Source organism: Bidens hawaiensis, unplaced genomic scaffold (genome assembly GCF_021521415.1).
Source record: "Bidens hawaiensis isolate Kalapana, Puna unplaced genomic scaffold, B.hawaiensis_p1.1 tig00028432_1, whole genome shotgun sequence".
Classification (NCBI taxonomy): Eukaryota; Viridiplantae; Streptophyta; class Magnoliopsida; order Asterales; family Asteraceae; genus Bidens; species Bidens hawaiensis.
In genome coordinates, this window is record NW_027494634.1 from 202,928 (window position 1) to 219,151 (window position 16,224).

At 35.5% G+C, this 16,224-nt stretch overlaps 1 protein-coding gene and 1 pseudogene across 2 annotated transcripts; one reads left to right on the top strand and one right to left on the bottom strand.

The window, feature by feature from the left end:
• Positions 1-4,324: 4,324 nt before the first annotated feature.
• Positions 4,325-7,502, bottom strand: LOC143576966 (mitochondrial carrier protein MTM1-like). The gene is made up of 9 exons (XM_077060934.1): positions 7,359-7,502; positions 6,296-6,385; positions 5,925-6,053; positions 5,774-5,833; positions 5,505-5,675; positions 5,260-5,362; positions 4,914-5,155; positions 4,735-4,793; positions 4,325-4,660 (listed from the first exon to the last, which is right to left on the bottom strand). Exons 1-9 carry the CDS (start codon positions 7,491-7,493, stop codon positions 4,528-4,530), a joined length of 1,122 nt encoding a protein of 373 aa, XP_076917049.1. The 5' UTR covers positions 7,494-7,502; the 3' UTR covers positions 4,325-4,527.
• Positions 7,503-8,049: 547 nt separating this feature from the next.
• On the top strand, positions 8,050-10,750 carry LOC143576967 (plastid division protein PDV1-like; annotated as a pseudogene). The gene is made up of 2 exons (XR_013143032.1): positions 8,050-8,288; positions 9,992-10,750. The product of XR_013143032.1 is annotated as a plastid division protein PDV1-like (transcript).
• The last annotated feature ends 5,474 nt before the right edge of the window (positions 10,751-16,224 follow it).

A 16,224-nucleotide genomic window follows, 5' to 3' on the forward strand; every position in this document is an offset into this window, starting at 1 on the left:
TACACGTCAACTGGTTTCAAATGTCATCCATTTTAGCGGTGGATTTATATGTAAATATTGATTATAAATTTATTTTTTTATTTCTTTTAAACCAAGTACAAGGGTTAGTTAAATAAATTGTAAAACTTGTAGGTTAAAAGTTTTGTTTGTTTAATTAATATTGAAATAAGTTAGGGGCCAGTCTTGCCATATCCCAAAACTTGATTTGAAACACATTCTAATTTCTAACTACACATGGCCACCATCGTCTCCGGCCCTCTTAGGGGCTGTTTGGGATTCCTTATTTCACTTTCTTATAACTTATAAGGAGAAGTCATAAGTTACAAAAGTGTAACTTATCAACATTTCCTCTCACATAATAAGGAAACCCAAACACTTTTTTTTAAGGAGGCAAAAATAAGCAATCCCAAACAGCCTTTTAACATTCCAGTCGCATATGAACTTCTTTTTCCGGCGAGCTTTAGACTCCCCAAATCGATTAATTGACGGCATTGTTTGACTCAGAATCATTTACCGATAAATATATATGCACATAAATAAGTTTTGGCCCCCAAAAATTACGTACCTCGGCCGAAGGTCCGGCTCGCACACCCCCCGGGCCGGTCCTGTACGTACGTATTAGTAGTGTGTAGTGCAATAAAGTTGTCTGATACATATCACAGCAAATCTGCAAATGAAATGAATATGAATGTGAATGTAAATTAAGAAGCTTCAATGCCCAGACAGAGCATGATTTCTCCGTGTACGTCTGCCCCCACACCTCAATAATTCTCATTCAAATTATTTTTGGTTTTAATTCTCGTCCCCTTTTATAAAACTTTTTATCATACTACTGAAGTTAATTAATTAATTATATGATAAATTATACAAGGATGAAAATGCAAAGGAATAAGAAAAAAGGGGAAATTCTCAAAATAGGTATTTATGAAAAAGGATTTCAAGTTTTAAACATCTTTTCTATACAATTCTAAAAATATGTATTATAAACTAGTCAGGACGAGTAGGCTTTTAAACGAAACAAGTAGTTTACAGATTCAATAAAAACACGTCACGTGCATGGCCATAAACTACCCTAAACGAGCGCGTTGCATTCCCGTTTAGTCGCCATGAGCATGTTCCATGCATGCCTCGTTTACAACTCACGACTGATGCATAAGTGTTTTAATCGTGACTAGTAGTTTGGCACGCGAAATATATCGGCACGAGTAGTTTTACAAAAAAAAACTAACTAGACCAACTATTTTTCAAGCTATATGAGTAGATCTTGGTCAACGGCTGATCCTTCTGGTATACATGCAAAATTCGAGTAGTTTGTTGATGTTTAACTCACTTGTACTACTTTGTAACACAATTCACGCGTGCCTACTAGTAGCTACTCGCTTATTTCGGTTATGTTACACCTTTTAACTTGTTTCGGTTATGTTACATGTTAAACCAGTCATACTTGTTTATTTGTTTTAAAATTTACCTGCGATAGTCAATGTTTTTGTTACTTTACTCGGCTCCTTACTTTAATAGTATAATCTACTTGTTGCAATATTTTTTTGCCAGCCAACTCGTGTTAACTACTTTGACATTACATTATAATTAGTTTTTTTTAAACTACTCGTGCCGATGTATTTCACGTGCCAAACTGCTCGTCGCGATTAAAACATTTATATAGTGGTCGTGGACGTTGTAAACGAGGCATGCATGGAACGTGCTTGTGGCGACTAAACGAGTATGGAACGTGCCCGTTTCGAGTAGTTTATGGCCACGTAACGCGTTTTTATTGGTTCTGTAAACTACTAGTTTAATTGAAAAACTTACTCGTCCAGACTAATTTAGAATACTTATTTTTAAAATTTTTTTTTTATAAATACCTGTTTTAGGAACTTTTCCGTGACAAAAACCATGTTTGGTTTAATTTTCTCATGCCGATTTATATACTAAATTATTAAAAGACTTATTTTGTTTTAACACCAAGTAATATTTAAGAGTATATATGTATGACTTGTGTGTATAGATGTGTGTTATATAAGGTTTTAAAGTACTATATCAATATATTATGTAAGTACGTCATATATAAGTGGTATATATATGAGTATATCTATGCTAAGATATATAGTTGCCTTCGTTAAACTTTGTAACTACATTAATTTTAAAATATATGTCATATGTATATGTATGTATTTAAATATTATTATTATTATTATTGTTGTTGTTGTTTGGGCGTAACATGAAAATTTGAAACTGGCGTCTAATATTAAAATGGGGACAAAAGAATTGATGGCGGTTCTAGGATGTTCCAAAATGATAATCATGTCGTATCAAAATATGATTCGTTTAAATAAGTTAGGGAAAAGCAATTGGGATTTTACATGAAATATTTTTACCTTAGGGTGATGTTGTCATAATATTGATTTCTATCTTCTATATTTTATAGTTATTTTAAATACTCACTTCTACTTTGAATCAACTCTCATATTACTAGTACCTTTTCTATAAGAGCATCTACTTGGATGTTTTAAAAGAGTTTTTTTTTTTTTATATTTGGGGGGGGGGGGGGGGGGGGGTGATGTTTTAGCTCATTTTGATGATTGTGAGTGAAACAACATTAACATATGTCGTTACTTACATGAATACTTCTTCTAAACTCGGTCGCTACATTATTATTATTTTGTGTTAATGCCCCAACAATGGCTTGTTGACTGAGTTTGTTTTATTATTGTTCATTTCTTCTTAATTTAAAATATATTAAATCAATTTAGTCTTTTGTTTTTCGCATTTTGAAATTTATTTGTATTTTGTTTTAAATATATAAATTTTCTTTAGTATCTAACTTTTATGTATCTAAACAAAGATCATTTCATGCGATTAAAGTAAAAAATATATATATCATAATTAAAGCAAAAAATACAAGTTATTTGACGTAAGTAAAACTTAAAAAGACAAATGATATTTGATTAAGCAAAAAAGATATACCATATAAAATGCATTTTCTTTGTCGGTGGAAAATATGGATGTACTTTATTAATTTTTTTGTTTGAAAGTGTTTCGAATATGACTTTTATATATGTTATTCAAGGGGATCAGGATTGAGGAAATAATTCACTCACTTGAATAAATGAATGAAGGTGAATACTGGTCGAAAGTATATTTTTAAATTAGAGGTTTACATATTGTAATAGTCGGTTTTGAATTATAAGATCATGTAGTGTGGAGAATGAAAACGTGAGTATGAGATGATATGGTCATGCATGAAACACCACATTGTCCTGACCGCTTATAATAGTGATTGTTTTTCGTGGAGAATCCATGGGCATGGAAACAGGATCAAAACATTTAACAATCACAACTCGATCTTATGAAGACATCAGTTTGGTCTTTTCCAACTACTTACGATTATTTATTTTTAAGTTGCGAGACATGTACATGCAAATTGACTATTTCTCAAAAATATATTGTGGCCTCCCTTGTTCCTCTTATCACCTCACATTCAATATTTGGCTTGTTAATTTTATAAACAAGCTAATCATAACCATCACCTTTTCTCTATCACCCAAACATTACTCTAAACGTAACTTTGCTTGCTGCCTCTCTTGTAGAAACATTTGTAGAGCTACAACAAATTCATTACAAAGACCCTTAGACCCATAGAATGGCACCAACCAAAATTGTAAGGTTCACTTCTGATACTATGGCCCAGTCCTCTGATCTTGATGAAGAGACTAATGATGGTTCGTGTCTTTTTCACTTTGCGTATTTTTGTTTGTGTTAATACATACGGATTGATGTGCGATTATGAAACAGGATTAACAATTGATCAAGGGATCCCGTGTGTATTAATGCTGGTGGCTTTGTCGCTAACGTACCTAATTCACTGAATTGGACTTCTTTATCATCGTCCTTTGCTCTTTTGAGAAAACGAATTCTGGAGTATCGCAATCAAGATTCAAGAGAGTGGTTGTCTAGATAGGTCTTGGGATCTTGTTCCTTGTATAGTTGAAGATTTTGACTTCATAGATTGCTAAAATTTTGATGTTTGTACTCACCTTAAATAAGATTAATAACACAATTTATGATGATTGATTGAACCATCAAACAAATGACCAAACAATGTTTCTTTTATGTTCCAACTCACACTAAAAACAAAGCATTTTAACCAAACATGTTTTTCCCGACCCATTTGTCACCACTGACTTGGTATCTTCCTAAAAAAACCTAGTAAACCAAACCGTCATACTTGCCACACGTTTACAGTCGTTCAACACAACAATCAATAACTTGAACATTTCTCAGTTACCAAAATCAAATAAAAAATTATAACTTGAATGTAACCAGTTCGACTATGTTTGTGGAGAAAAAATGCAAATAACAAAAAGAACCGAGATTAGTTTTGTTATCCTGATTGGCAATGCCGCGAGCATCTAAATCTACCAACTACCAAAACTGCGTATGATGTATAATTATTCACCTCCTCCACCACCATCGAACCACAAGTCAGAAAGTATAATGGAATGAACACTGCTTATTAGTCATAATTCATTAAGTTGCATGTTGTTGACGATGTAGAGCATATTTCACAACTTCATAAAACGATACCACAATTCCAACCGAAGGTCCAGCACGACCCACACGTGGACCCACCCCTGTAAATAGTCCCCTCATTCCCCCATCCCTGATCATTCAACAAACAAAAAGGCTATTAGTTACAACTTACAAGATGGTATTTGCCGTTAAAGACAAACATACCTCCAAACCTCCATCAGAGTTTGCCTAGTTGTCATCCTTAATGCTCTAATAGGATCCTTCTGCAATAACATAAAAGTGAAGCAAAAAAATTTAAGTAAAGACATAAATTGATGATCATTCATGATCTTCAAGTTTTAAAAACCGTAATGAAAAAAAATATGCAAAGTTCAAGAATACACCTCAATTTGTCTTCGAGTTTTTGCAACATCAAGTGGACAGGTGGCGGCGGCAGCAAGGCTGCCTGCAACAAAACCTGCAGAGAAATTTGCTCCAAGCACACTAACAGCATTGGCTTCATCACCAACCAAACTCAGAAGCCTTCTTCTTACCGGCTCAAGAGTAGACCAACAGATGGCAGAAAAAGGTACATCACGAGCAAGCTGGGCCCCGAGACCTGTCCAAAGCGCTCGGTAACTTTGCACTGCAGTTAAGACAACCCAAGTCAATTATAATAAAATACCATAAAAAAAATCCCGTTATCATTAAGAAACATGCAATTTTAGATTTATTAGAAAATTAGCTTACCGTTGTTCTTCATATTTTCAGATGTCTTGACGCTAGATAATACATCCACCAACGTCTTCCACACCCCAGGATATTTTTTACCACTGTTAAAGTCTTTGAATGCCTGTGTGTACACATATTCATTTTGTCATTTATAAAACAATAATAATTAAAAAAGCTACTTCATTAGACCTTTCAGGTTTGAAAATAAAAATATGTTTGATAAAATGTGGTCACTAAAAACAACTTTTAATTAACAAAATCACCTGCATGCGGGTTCTAGCAAGTTCTATAGGATAGCAGGTAGTGCAAGCCAATGAGCGTGACAATGATCCAGCCAGTAAAGGGGCATACGGGGTCAAGCTTGGGGCATTCTGAGCTGAAAACTCTTCAAACCAAATACGGAATATGTCATAGCAGGGGAGATAGATCCCCACCTGTTCAAACAAAATGTTGATAATATATGTTAGCTCTAACCATAGTGCAGTTTGGCTTTTACTAATGAGTAATGACTCAACACCATCATGAGACTTACAGTTGGTATAGCTAGTGCAAGACCAGCATTTGTGCCTCTCCATAATCGTGCTACTCCCTCCTGCAAAGACAGAGTAGTTATCTCAATAGTCAATACAACTTTAAAACCAGCAGTATGATACAAAGAAGAAACAAGATGAGAAAATGGCAACCTGGCGAATAATTTTGCAGAAAACATCCAGCGTTCCTTTGTACTCGAAACAGTCCGGTGGACAGATTGACACCGTACCATGTACTCCAGCACGGGTGCATGTTGGTGAGCATCTCAGATCAGCAAACATCTAAAAAAGCCGGAATTTATAAGAAAATTTAAAATAAGATGATTACGAAGTATTTAGCTAACCCTGATACACAAATCAGTTAAGTCAAAAAATGTTATCTTGCTCATATTACACCCATGGAGAATAAAAACTAAAAATTGCCATATAACTAGAACACCCTGTCCTCTTAACATATTATTAGCTTCTTGGGGAAAAAGATTACAGAACAAGAGCATGCTAAAAATATTGCATAGTACACATACCATGTTTGGTCCAAATACTGCCATTCTACTTGTATGATTAGTCATCGGATGCGAGTAAGCAACACCAGCAGCCTGTGCTTGCAACCTTGTCTGTAAAATCACAAACATACAAGAAGATTTAAGTCTCATTACCTTGGTCCTGAACACCAAACATATACCTAACAAAAAAATACTCCCACTGACCAGACACTGCAACCTTATATACGGACACCACGCGTCATCCATAAGACTCGTATAGGGCTTTACAAGTCGCATAGGTTCAGCTTTTTGTCAGACATTGTTGACCGTTATAAACACGAGTCGTATAAATGTATCTGAGTCATATAGACCAATACGTACCATATAGTTCATCCACGAACAATTGCGTGAGACATAAAGGGCATATACACGTAGAACTGTAAACGAACATGAACAAGGGCATGTTGGTGTTCATTTATTCAGCTTTAAACAAACATGAACACTTAATCAAACACATGTTTTGTGTTTGTGTCCGTTTATTTAAAAAAGGAACATGCTTGTGTTCGTTTGTTTAAAATCTAAACGAACGGTTCACAAACATAAATGAACATAATTGAACAAACATAAATGAACACAAACAAACATGAACGAACATATATGAATACAAATGAACAAATATATAACCATTAAGTAGATGATTCTTCAAGAATACATTTAATTATTTTCTATTAATATGTAAACGAACATAAATAAACAAACATAAATAAATGAACATAATCGAATGTTCACGAACATAAATGAACAAACACAACATGTATTCATGTTCGTTTGTTTATTAACGAACTACCCGCTGAACGGTTCGGATCATTTACAGGCCTATATACAAGGCATATTGTTCTTCAGTGATGAAGAACTATATGCATCTCATACTATACAGCATCTAAACTTGACTTCAAATGTCAAAATCTCAGCTTGCGATTGTTAATAACTTAATACCTTCATATCAATTCATGAAAGTAACAAAACCCTAAAAAACCTAGTTCAAGGTGTAAACAAATAAATAAGCTTTAATAACAGAAGCAGATGCAGGGTAATGAAAGCATACTTTGACGACATCAAGAGGGTTAACAATAATGGCGGAGAGAACGGCGGCGCCAGCGGCGGATAAAGCTCTCTCGGAAAGCCCTAATTTGTCATTGGACGACTTTAACGGCGTAGGCTGTTGCGGCGGCACAATCATGTTTGACGCTGACGACGACTCAGAAATCAACTCTAGTTCATATTCATGCGTCGCATCCCGATCCGAAGAACTCATGAACAGATTATTATTATTATTATTATTATTGTGGCGGTCATAATCGTTGTTTATCATTTCCGTTCAAATCAAAACCTTGACCAATAGGAACCTAATCCTGAAAGAAACAGATTTCATTGAAGCAGCTGCTAAGGAGACAATATATATTAGTATTATTATATTACCTTTTGATCGCAGCTTTTATTGAAAAGATTACGAATTGTAATTGGAATGTAAGGTTCCCAAATTGGTTGGAATACAGAAAAACACTCTCACGCCACAAATAATATAAATTGATTATTTGTATTAGGACCTGCCTGCCTGCCTGCTTTCAGACGTGTCAAATTCTAGAACAAAACCCATTGTCAACCATGTTTTATTTTTTTAGATAAAAGCCAAAAAGAAAACAATCCCTTGAGTCTGTCTTCATGCCCTAACCTCCTTCGAATCTGTTGTTTCTTTCTTTATATTACTTTTTCAATTCAATGAGATGGACATGGATATGGAAGAAGTGGAAGCCGTGCTGGAGAAGATTTGGGACCTACACGACAAGCTCAGCGACGCTATTCACTCCATTTCCAGATCTCACTTCCTTCAAATTCCAAACTCCTCTCCGATGCTGACGTCAAAGCAGGCTTCGTCTACGTCAAAGGCTTTCCGGTTGGAGAAGAAGACGATGACGAGGCCAAGAGCTTGAATGCTATCCGTACCAACCTAGAGGACCAGCTCGAGTTCTTTCACGTGAGCTTCAATTATTGCTTCCTGTTTTGACTTAATTAGGGCTAACAGTGTGTTTCCCCTAGGTTTTCAGGCTCTGAACTGGTTATAGTAGGTTGCTCCTTTTAGGTTGCGTTTGCTAATTGTAGGTGGCTTATATTTGTAAATACATATTATCTGAAGCCTATAATGCTACATTACCTAATCTATCTATGGATTTACTAGTTTCATCTTAGTCGGTTAGTTACAGCTTCTACCTGGAACAAGTGTGCAGTTACCTGGAAGAACGATAACTTTGTTTTCAGTAGGATCGGATTCACATCCCCCATTCAAAAGGGGGTGGTGGCGCAGCTTGTGCTCGCTTACCTAGTTACCTGTCTCTCTATTGTAATTGGATCCTTTTATTTTATGGTCTAAAACTCGAAAGTAGTCATCCTGTACAGTTATAGGCTGAAAATTGCATGAGTAGTTATGTATTGCTGAAAAATTAGAAATGAAGGAGGATTCCTCATGTGCAGATATCAAACTAGTTTGTGGAACACAAGCATGAGTACATGTGGGCTAAGTAAGCTTTCTATTATAAGTAATGGGAAACAGAAGCTTAATATCGTTATCTAACTTCAAACAGCATTGTGCCATTTTCTAGTTTGTGAGCTTCGTGCTAAAGAAGCCACTAGGTTTGCTTTGGGGGAACACATCCATCAAGGAATCAGCTTATGTTTCTTCTCTTTTGCATGTGCTAACTGAAAGCAAATCTTACATGCCCACTCTGTGCAACGCTTAAACTCGATGTGTGTGGGCAGCTTATCTTTTAAGAACAATTTTAGACCCGTATATGTTTTATATTTCACTGGATACTTGTTCTTAGACTTTATTAGATAAGTATTAAAAATTTTCTTATATAGCAGTATTAATACTTCTATTTAGTTGATATTGGTAGTTGGGACTTATCTTATATAAGAAGAGATTAGGAGAACTATTCAGTTATCTTTGTTAATTGGAGGGTGGGGTTCAGGTTGGGCACTATCAGAGAGTTGACCTATATTTAGAACATATAGGTCATTATCTAGTTCAATATCTTGTTCGTGTATTTTACTTTATCTAATGTATGGCTCGTCTGTCCCATGTACTTGTATTCATTGTATCTGGGTCATATTTAATACCTAATCATAAGGACAGGGGTTCATAGAATGTTTGTCAGTTTTAGAGCTAGGATTGCAAGTTGTTCTTGCCTGAGCATCTGCCTTGACGTTTATAAGTGTGTGACATTACATTCCATTGGTCTTAATCATTGATCACAACTTAAATATGTATCATCATGCATTATTCACGGTCTTGGGTGTTAATGGACACATTCTAGGCTTTGTGTGAGCATGTCATGACATGGTATTTTCCAACTTGTTGTGAGTAGAACTTGGGATACCTTGTAAAAAGCTAAAGAAAATTTAGGGCTGAAACCAACTTATTGTATGAACTGATAAAGTGAAATTGTGACCGAGTTTGCTACAGAAACAAATCTGGTTTATTTATTTAGTGTCAAGAGTATATTTTTGTCTAGGAGTCATTGATGTACATGTAAGTTTCTTGACATCTTCCGTCATTTGTCTTCTACAACTGATCATCTGCAACGTGTAAGATCAGTTGCAATGATTTTGTAATGTGGCGTACTTATCAATCTATTAAATGTGATACCATGTGTTATTTATTTATTTATTTTTTAATGACAGACTGTGCAGACACAACAACGGGCAGAGAGGGATGCTGCAATTGCTCGGTTGGAACAAAGCAGAATTGTGCTTGCATTGAGATTGGCTGATCACCATGGTAACAAGTACAAAGTTATTGAAGAAGCACGGGCTTTTGTTGGTGAAGTACAAAATCATGCTAGATTTATCCCACCTGAGAATGGTGGTTACACGTCAGCAGAATCCTATAATGTCGGAAAGAGGTCAAACATTCTAGTCAAAGTTGTCATCTCTAGCTTCAACTTTGCCAGAAAGTCCCTGAAAGTTGATCATCTGGGTGGTGTGTTAGGGAATGCTGCTTTATTTGCAGTGAGCATGCTGGCATTGCTGCATCTTCATCAGGTAGCAGATAGGGACCGTTGCATATCGGATCTTCAACAGAGACATGAAGTTAATAACAAACTTACCAAAAATGTGACCAAGGTTTATGTGCCTGAAGGAGGTAACTCTAATGGTATAGATGTGTTATCTGCCAGGGGTTAATTAAAAGACAGATTCGGTTCCATCTCTCATTTTGCGTGTTCGTTTCTCTCTTTTTTTTATCTGGCAAATAGCAGTGTAGGGTATTATCGTTTCTTTCCTAAATTTGTATATTCTTAAGCTGTTTTTGTTTAGGGTGCATATCAAAGACTAAGCATATGAAATTTGTGTTTTAATGAGTCAGTTATGATTTGATGGTATTTGTCTCCAAAATGGGTGTTAGCAGTTGGGTCCTTTTATGATTGCTGGCAATGCTCAAGTAATTGTGTTTTGAGGTTAAATATTATTTGCGTACACATACAAACATTTGTATATACACCTAATATGTACATAGAGTGCGCCTTTGACTGCATTATTGATATAAGGTTAGAATTATAAAAGTTGTATAAACACTTGTAGATATTTTGTCTCACTGTGATATATAACTACGTCATAATTCAGCCTCTCCTCTAATGTTATTTTTGGTGGTGGTTAGAGCACTAAGAATGCTTCCCTGAAGTCCCTGATCCGGAGGTGCGTTTTCTCATTCGGACCTAAACAACGTAATGGTTCACCCACTTGCTCCTCTCCATTTTCTTCTTTGCTTCCTCTGCTAATCTGGATGTACTTTCTTATAACTTTACATGCTTGATTTGTTCTTATAACCAGTTATGATGCACATATTAAGTCACTTTGTCAATCATATAACTCAATAAACACACTAAAATTAAGATTCCATGCTAGGAAATAAATGAATTAGCTCTACATACACACTAAACGAGTAAACGACTTATCAAAAAAAAGTGTAACTATTCATGTTATTTTTTAAGAGTACAAGGCGCGCACACATGTATGAATAATAGAACAATTAACTATGTTTTTAATTGATTTTTCTATAAAACCAACCAGAAAACACAATGATACGTCAAATTACAAACTTCACAATATGAAATTGTCGTAAATCAACAACGCGGACAAAAAAATCATAAACAAATCATCGATGTCGAGAGAAGATGAGTTATCATTCGTTGACTCCATAACAACGATTATAGGAAAGTCATAATTGTCATTGACGTTGTGTTCCCGAATCTAATAAATGAAATAAAGAAACGGTAAATGGAATTAATGGGAGAAAAGAAAGAGTTGTGAAGAAAAATATGATCTAATTTCGTGTTTCAGAGTTTTAAAGAAAGAAAAAGAAGTTAAAGATTTTATGTGTTCCCGAATTGAAAATAAGGAAAACAAAGCTATAATTTACCACTATATTTTTTAAATTATTTTATTTATAATATAATAAAGGGAATGATAAAATAATATAGTTTTTATTATACAAATCAAAAACTATATAGTTTACCTCAAAATGAGTCAATACCGGCTATTTTTTTTTAATTTTATTTCACATTAAGAAGAAGCATGACATAAGACTAGAAATTGATAAAGTTTTTATTCTTTCCTGGCCCTACAATAAATTACGTTTTGCACAAACTTTGAATCCTAAAAAATCTTTGACCTTTCTCAAAGTCAAATGTATCTTAAGATTAGCAATATACCGCCGCATAATGACTTGACTGTTGGTTCCATTTCCTACCTTCTATTTATGTATATTGTTTAGTAACTTGTATTTTCATTTCATCATGGTGCGTTGTTGGGTAAAAAGTAAAAACACCCATATGTATCTCGTAAAATAATATAACTAAAAGATAAATCTGGTACCAGAATGTTGTTTGGTCAACACTCTGTATAAGTACAGTACCAATGCTCAGCCAAGAATGTTTTATCTAGTATATAACTTTGTTTTCAATCAAACTTATATTGGAATGCTGATAAGAAAAAAAAGAGTAGATTTAGAATTAAATAAAAATAATAATAAAGAAATGTTATTAAAGAAAAATTAAACGTAAATAAATTGGTTACAAATGTATATTATTTGTAGTATAAGTGATAAATTTTCACCGAACGAGGCTATCAACGACTGTCGGGTTTTTATTTTCACTAAGCAGGGCATTCATGGACTCATGGGATGATTAAGGAGATGATTATCTCATTCTAGTCTTCCTTTACTCATGTGGTCTCTATTTGTTCGTTTGAGCTTTTATTTTTCGTTTGAAAAACGCATATTCTGTTTTCAATAAACGAGGCCAGCAGCAACTGTCGGGCTTTTATATTAACTAAATGGGGTGATTATAGATTCGTGGGAAGATTAAGGATGTGATCCCTCATTCTAGTCTTTTTTTTTACTCGCTGTTGTCTCCATTTACTCGTTTAGGATTTTATTTGTTCGTTTGAAAGTCGTCGGTTATGTTTTCACTGAACGAGGCTAGAAGTGACTGTCAGGATTTTGTATTAATTGAACGGCGTCATTAGAGGACTCGAGGGGTGGATAAGGATGTGATTCCCTCATTCTAGTATTCTTTTACTCGTTGCGGTCTCCATTTGTTCGTTTGAGCTTTCATTTGTTCGTTTGAAAACTATTGTTTCTGTTTTCACCGAACGAGGCTAGCAACGACTGTTAGGCTTTCTTTTTTCACTAGACAGGAAATTCAGGGACTCATGGGATGATTAAGGAGGTGATTCCCTCATTCTAGTCTTATTTTACTCGTTGCGGTCTCCGTTTGTTCTTTTGGGCTTTCATTGGTTCGTTTGAAAACTGTCGCTTCTGTTTTCGCTGAACGAGGCTAGCAGCGACTGTCGGGCGTTTGGTTTTCACTGAACGAGGCATTCAGGGACTCGCGGGATGATAATGTCACACCCCGCCTTCGGGCCTAGGCGTGTGACTCACATTTGGTACCATTTTTGTCAATTTATCAAAGTTTGCTGCGGAAAATGTTATTTTAAAATATTTACTTTCATAACATAGGGAATTAAACACCCTTGTATGTTTTACAAAATTACTTGTTTAAAAGCAAGTTTAATATATATGCTTCATTACAAAATTAGCTGAGCCACCAGCTGCATTCTATGCCTAGTGATCTTCTATCTCCACTAGCATATTATTCTCTATACCTTGCTCTTGGTTACCTGAAAACAGTTTGAAAATACGTTAGCTATATGCTGGTGAATACGCTGACTTAATAAAATATTTTCACAATTTGTAATGACACAACACCAATAGTGTTCAACGACTCAGTGGGTCTCAATCTCATCTCATCGGAACTAACATACGCACAAACCACATAATCGGACTTCACTCGCCCTAGAGACAGTCACTTGCCTCATGGTCAGTATGTCTGTAATGTGCCCACTACAGTACATATATGTAAGGATCCAGACACATGTGTATTTTAGCCTGAATGCTTAGTACTACCTTGTATCAAAACGTTTTAGAGGATTTGAACCAACCCTCATGCAAATATTTCCATAATTCTTTTACATATGGATAACAGTCCATAGTTTTAAAGAGTAAGTATCTTTTCAAAAATACAGTGCATAGACGTACTCGTTGACTAAACGATCAGGTTATACCACGCCACGTTTCACGTCATAAAACATTTCACACTATAAAAAGGTTTGGACGTATTCACCTTTTGTTGATTTCAAGATTTCTCACCAACAGATGTCTGATCTTTATCTCGGACCTATAGTACGAGAATAACGTTCTATAAATAACTAGATCTATGATTTAGCTTTAGACCTTAAGTCTATTTGCATAACCTTTACCTTGATATTCATTTCATTTTATAAAACATTTATATACTACGTTTCTTTATCATGAAGAAACGTATATATATTTCATTTCTTCATCCATAAGATATATCTTTATAATAAAGAATAATATTTTATTCATAATCTTATCTTATGAAAGCTACATTTCACTTATTATTTGATCAAGGTATAGATTATACCCCCGACTAGGGTCTAAGCCATATATAATAAAATAATCGGGCAGAACCCCTACCTTGTATGACTTATCTATGAAATGCTTAAACTTCACGTGGGTAGCGCTCCTACTTGCACGTACTTCTAGACAACGAGCGTATTGGAAATGACGGGATTTTGGCACGAAACCGAGGTAAAGTGTGGGTGATGTGATGGAGACTTCATCCCCATGGCTGCTTATTTATAGCTTGAAACTGTGCATCTTCGCGTATCGCGAAGCTGCTTCGCGTATCGCGAAGGTGCACTAGCCTAGGTGAGTCATCACGTAGGCTTGCCACGTGTCGCCACGTGTCACTCTGGTTTGACACGTGTCCTGTGACGTGTCCTGCATCTTCGCGTATCGCGAAGTTGCCTTTCTTGTCATCTTCGCGTATCGCGAAGATGCTAAAATTTCATTTTCAGTCCCTGGTCTTTGGTATCTTGTCACATCTTGATCATAGCTCAAAAATACTAAAGCGGCCCTTATGCGGCTCGCGGCGATGCGAGCGTGTGAAGTGCAAAGTGCGACATCAAAACGCCACATTATGCCCATCGCTCGAGTCCGAGTCCGTGTCCGTGCGCGTGCGCGTCGGGTGCTTTGCACCCTCCGCTAGGACTAGTGAGAGTGGTTGGCCATACAAGAACATTACCATGGATAACTCCTTCCTTATAAAGTGATTTCAATTCTTTCCCACTTTCCATGTGGGATAGAGTTTCCTTACTTATTCCCTTAGCATAAAAATGCTTTCTTTTCTTTATCATATTTTTCCCATTACTTACCTCATGAATATTTTAGTCCTTTAACTTTATAAACTTGTCAAATTTGACCTAAAATTTTGTGGGTGTTACATCCTCCCCACCTTGGAATGAATCTCGTCCTCGAGATTTGCTAGAACAAATGTAGATACTTCTTTCTCATCTCTGATTCTAACTCCCAAGTAAACTCTGGTCCTCTTCTAGAGTTCCACCTTATCTTGACTAACTTTAGCTTTCGACATTTAAGTTTCTTAACTTGAAAATCTTCAACTTATAGAGGTTGTTCTACAAATTTTAAATTCTCATTGATTTCAACATCCTTTAAAGGCATAGCTAAAGTTTTGTCAGCCAAAAACTTGCATAAATTAGAAACATGAAATACATCATGTATGCCTTTCATTTCCTCTGGTAATTGCAAACGATAAGCTACAGTACCGATTCGTTCTAACACTTCAAATGGTCCCACAAAACGCGGACTTAGTTTTCCTTTCTTGCCAAATCATACAACACCTTTCCATGGTGAAACTTTTAACAAAAACTTTATCGCCTATGTGAAATTCTAATGGCTTACGGAGAATATCAGCATAATTCTTTTGTCGGTCTCTTGCCGTTTTAAGTCGTTCACGGATTTGCAATATCTTATCCGTTGTTTCCTGAACTATCTCAGGTCCAGACATTTGATTATCTCCAGTTTCAAACTAACACACCGGTGTTCTAAATTTCCGTCCATATAATGCTTCAAATGGTGCAGCCTGAATACTCGGGTGATAATTATTATTATACGAAAATTCCATCAAAGGAAGATGATCATCCCAACTTCCTCCTAGATCAATCACACAAGCTCGGAGCATATCTTCAAGCGTTTGAATTGTTCTTTCACTCTGCCCATCAGTTTGAGGATGATAAGCAGTGCTAAGATTCAATCGAGTTCCTAACGCTTGTTGGAAACTTTTCCAAAAATGATAAGTAAATCTACTATCTCGATCAGATATGATAGATAATGGCACACCATGCAATGACACAATGTTGTTCACGTATATTCGTGCCAATCTATCCATAGAGTAAGATTCATTGATAGGTATGAAATGAGCAGACTTAGTCAATCTATCAATAATAACCCAAATAGCATTATGTTGACGGGTAGT

Coding starts and splice junctions, on each gene's coding strand:
- LOC143576966 (XM_077060934.1), bottom strand. CDS start 7,493: ATGATTGTGCCGCCGCAACAGCCTACGCCGTTAAAGTCGTCCAATGAC. Junction 5,156..5,259: donor TGAAAATATGAAGAACAACG/GTAAGCTAATTT, acceptor TCTTAACTGCAG/TGCAAAGTTACCGAGCGCTT. Junction 4,794..4,913: donor AAACTCGAAGACAAATTGAG/GTGTATTCTTGA, acceptor ATGTTATTGCAG/AAGGATCCTATTAGAGCATT.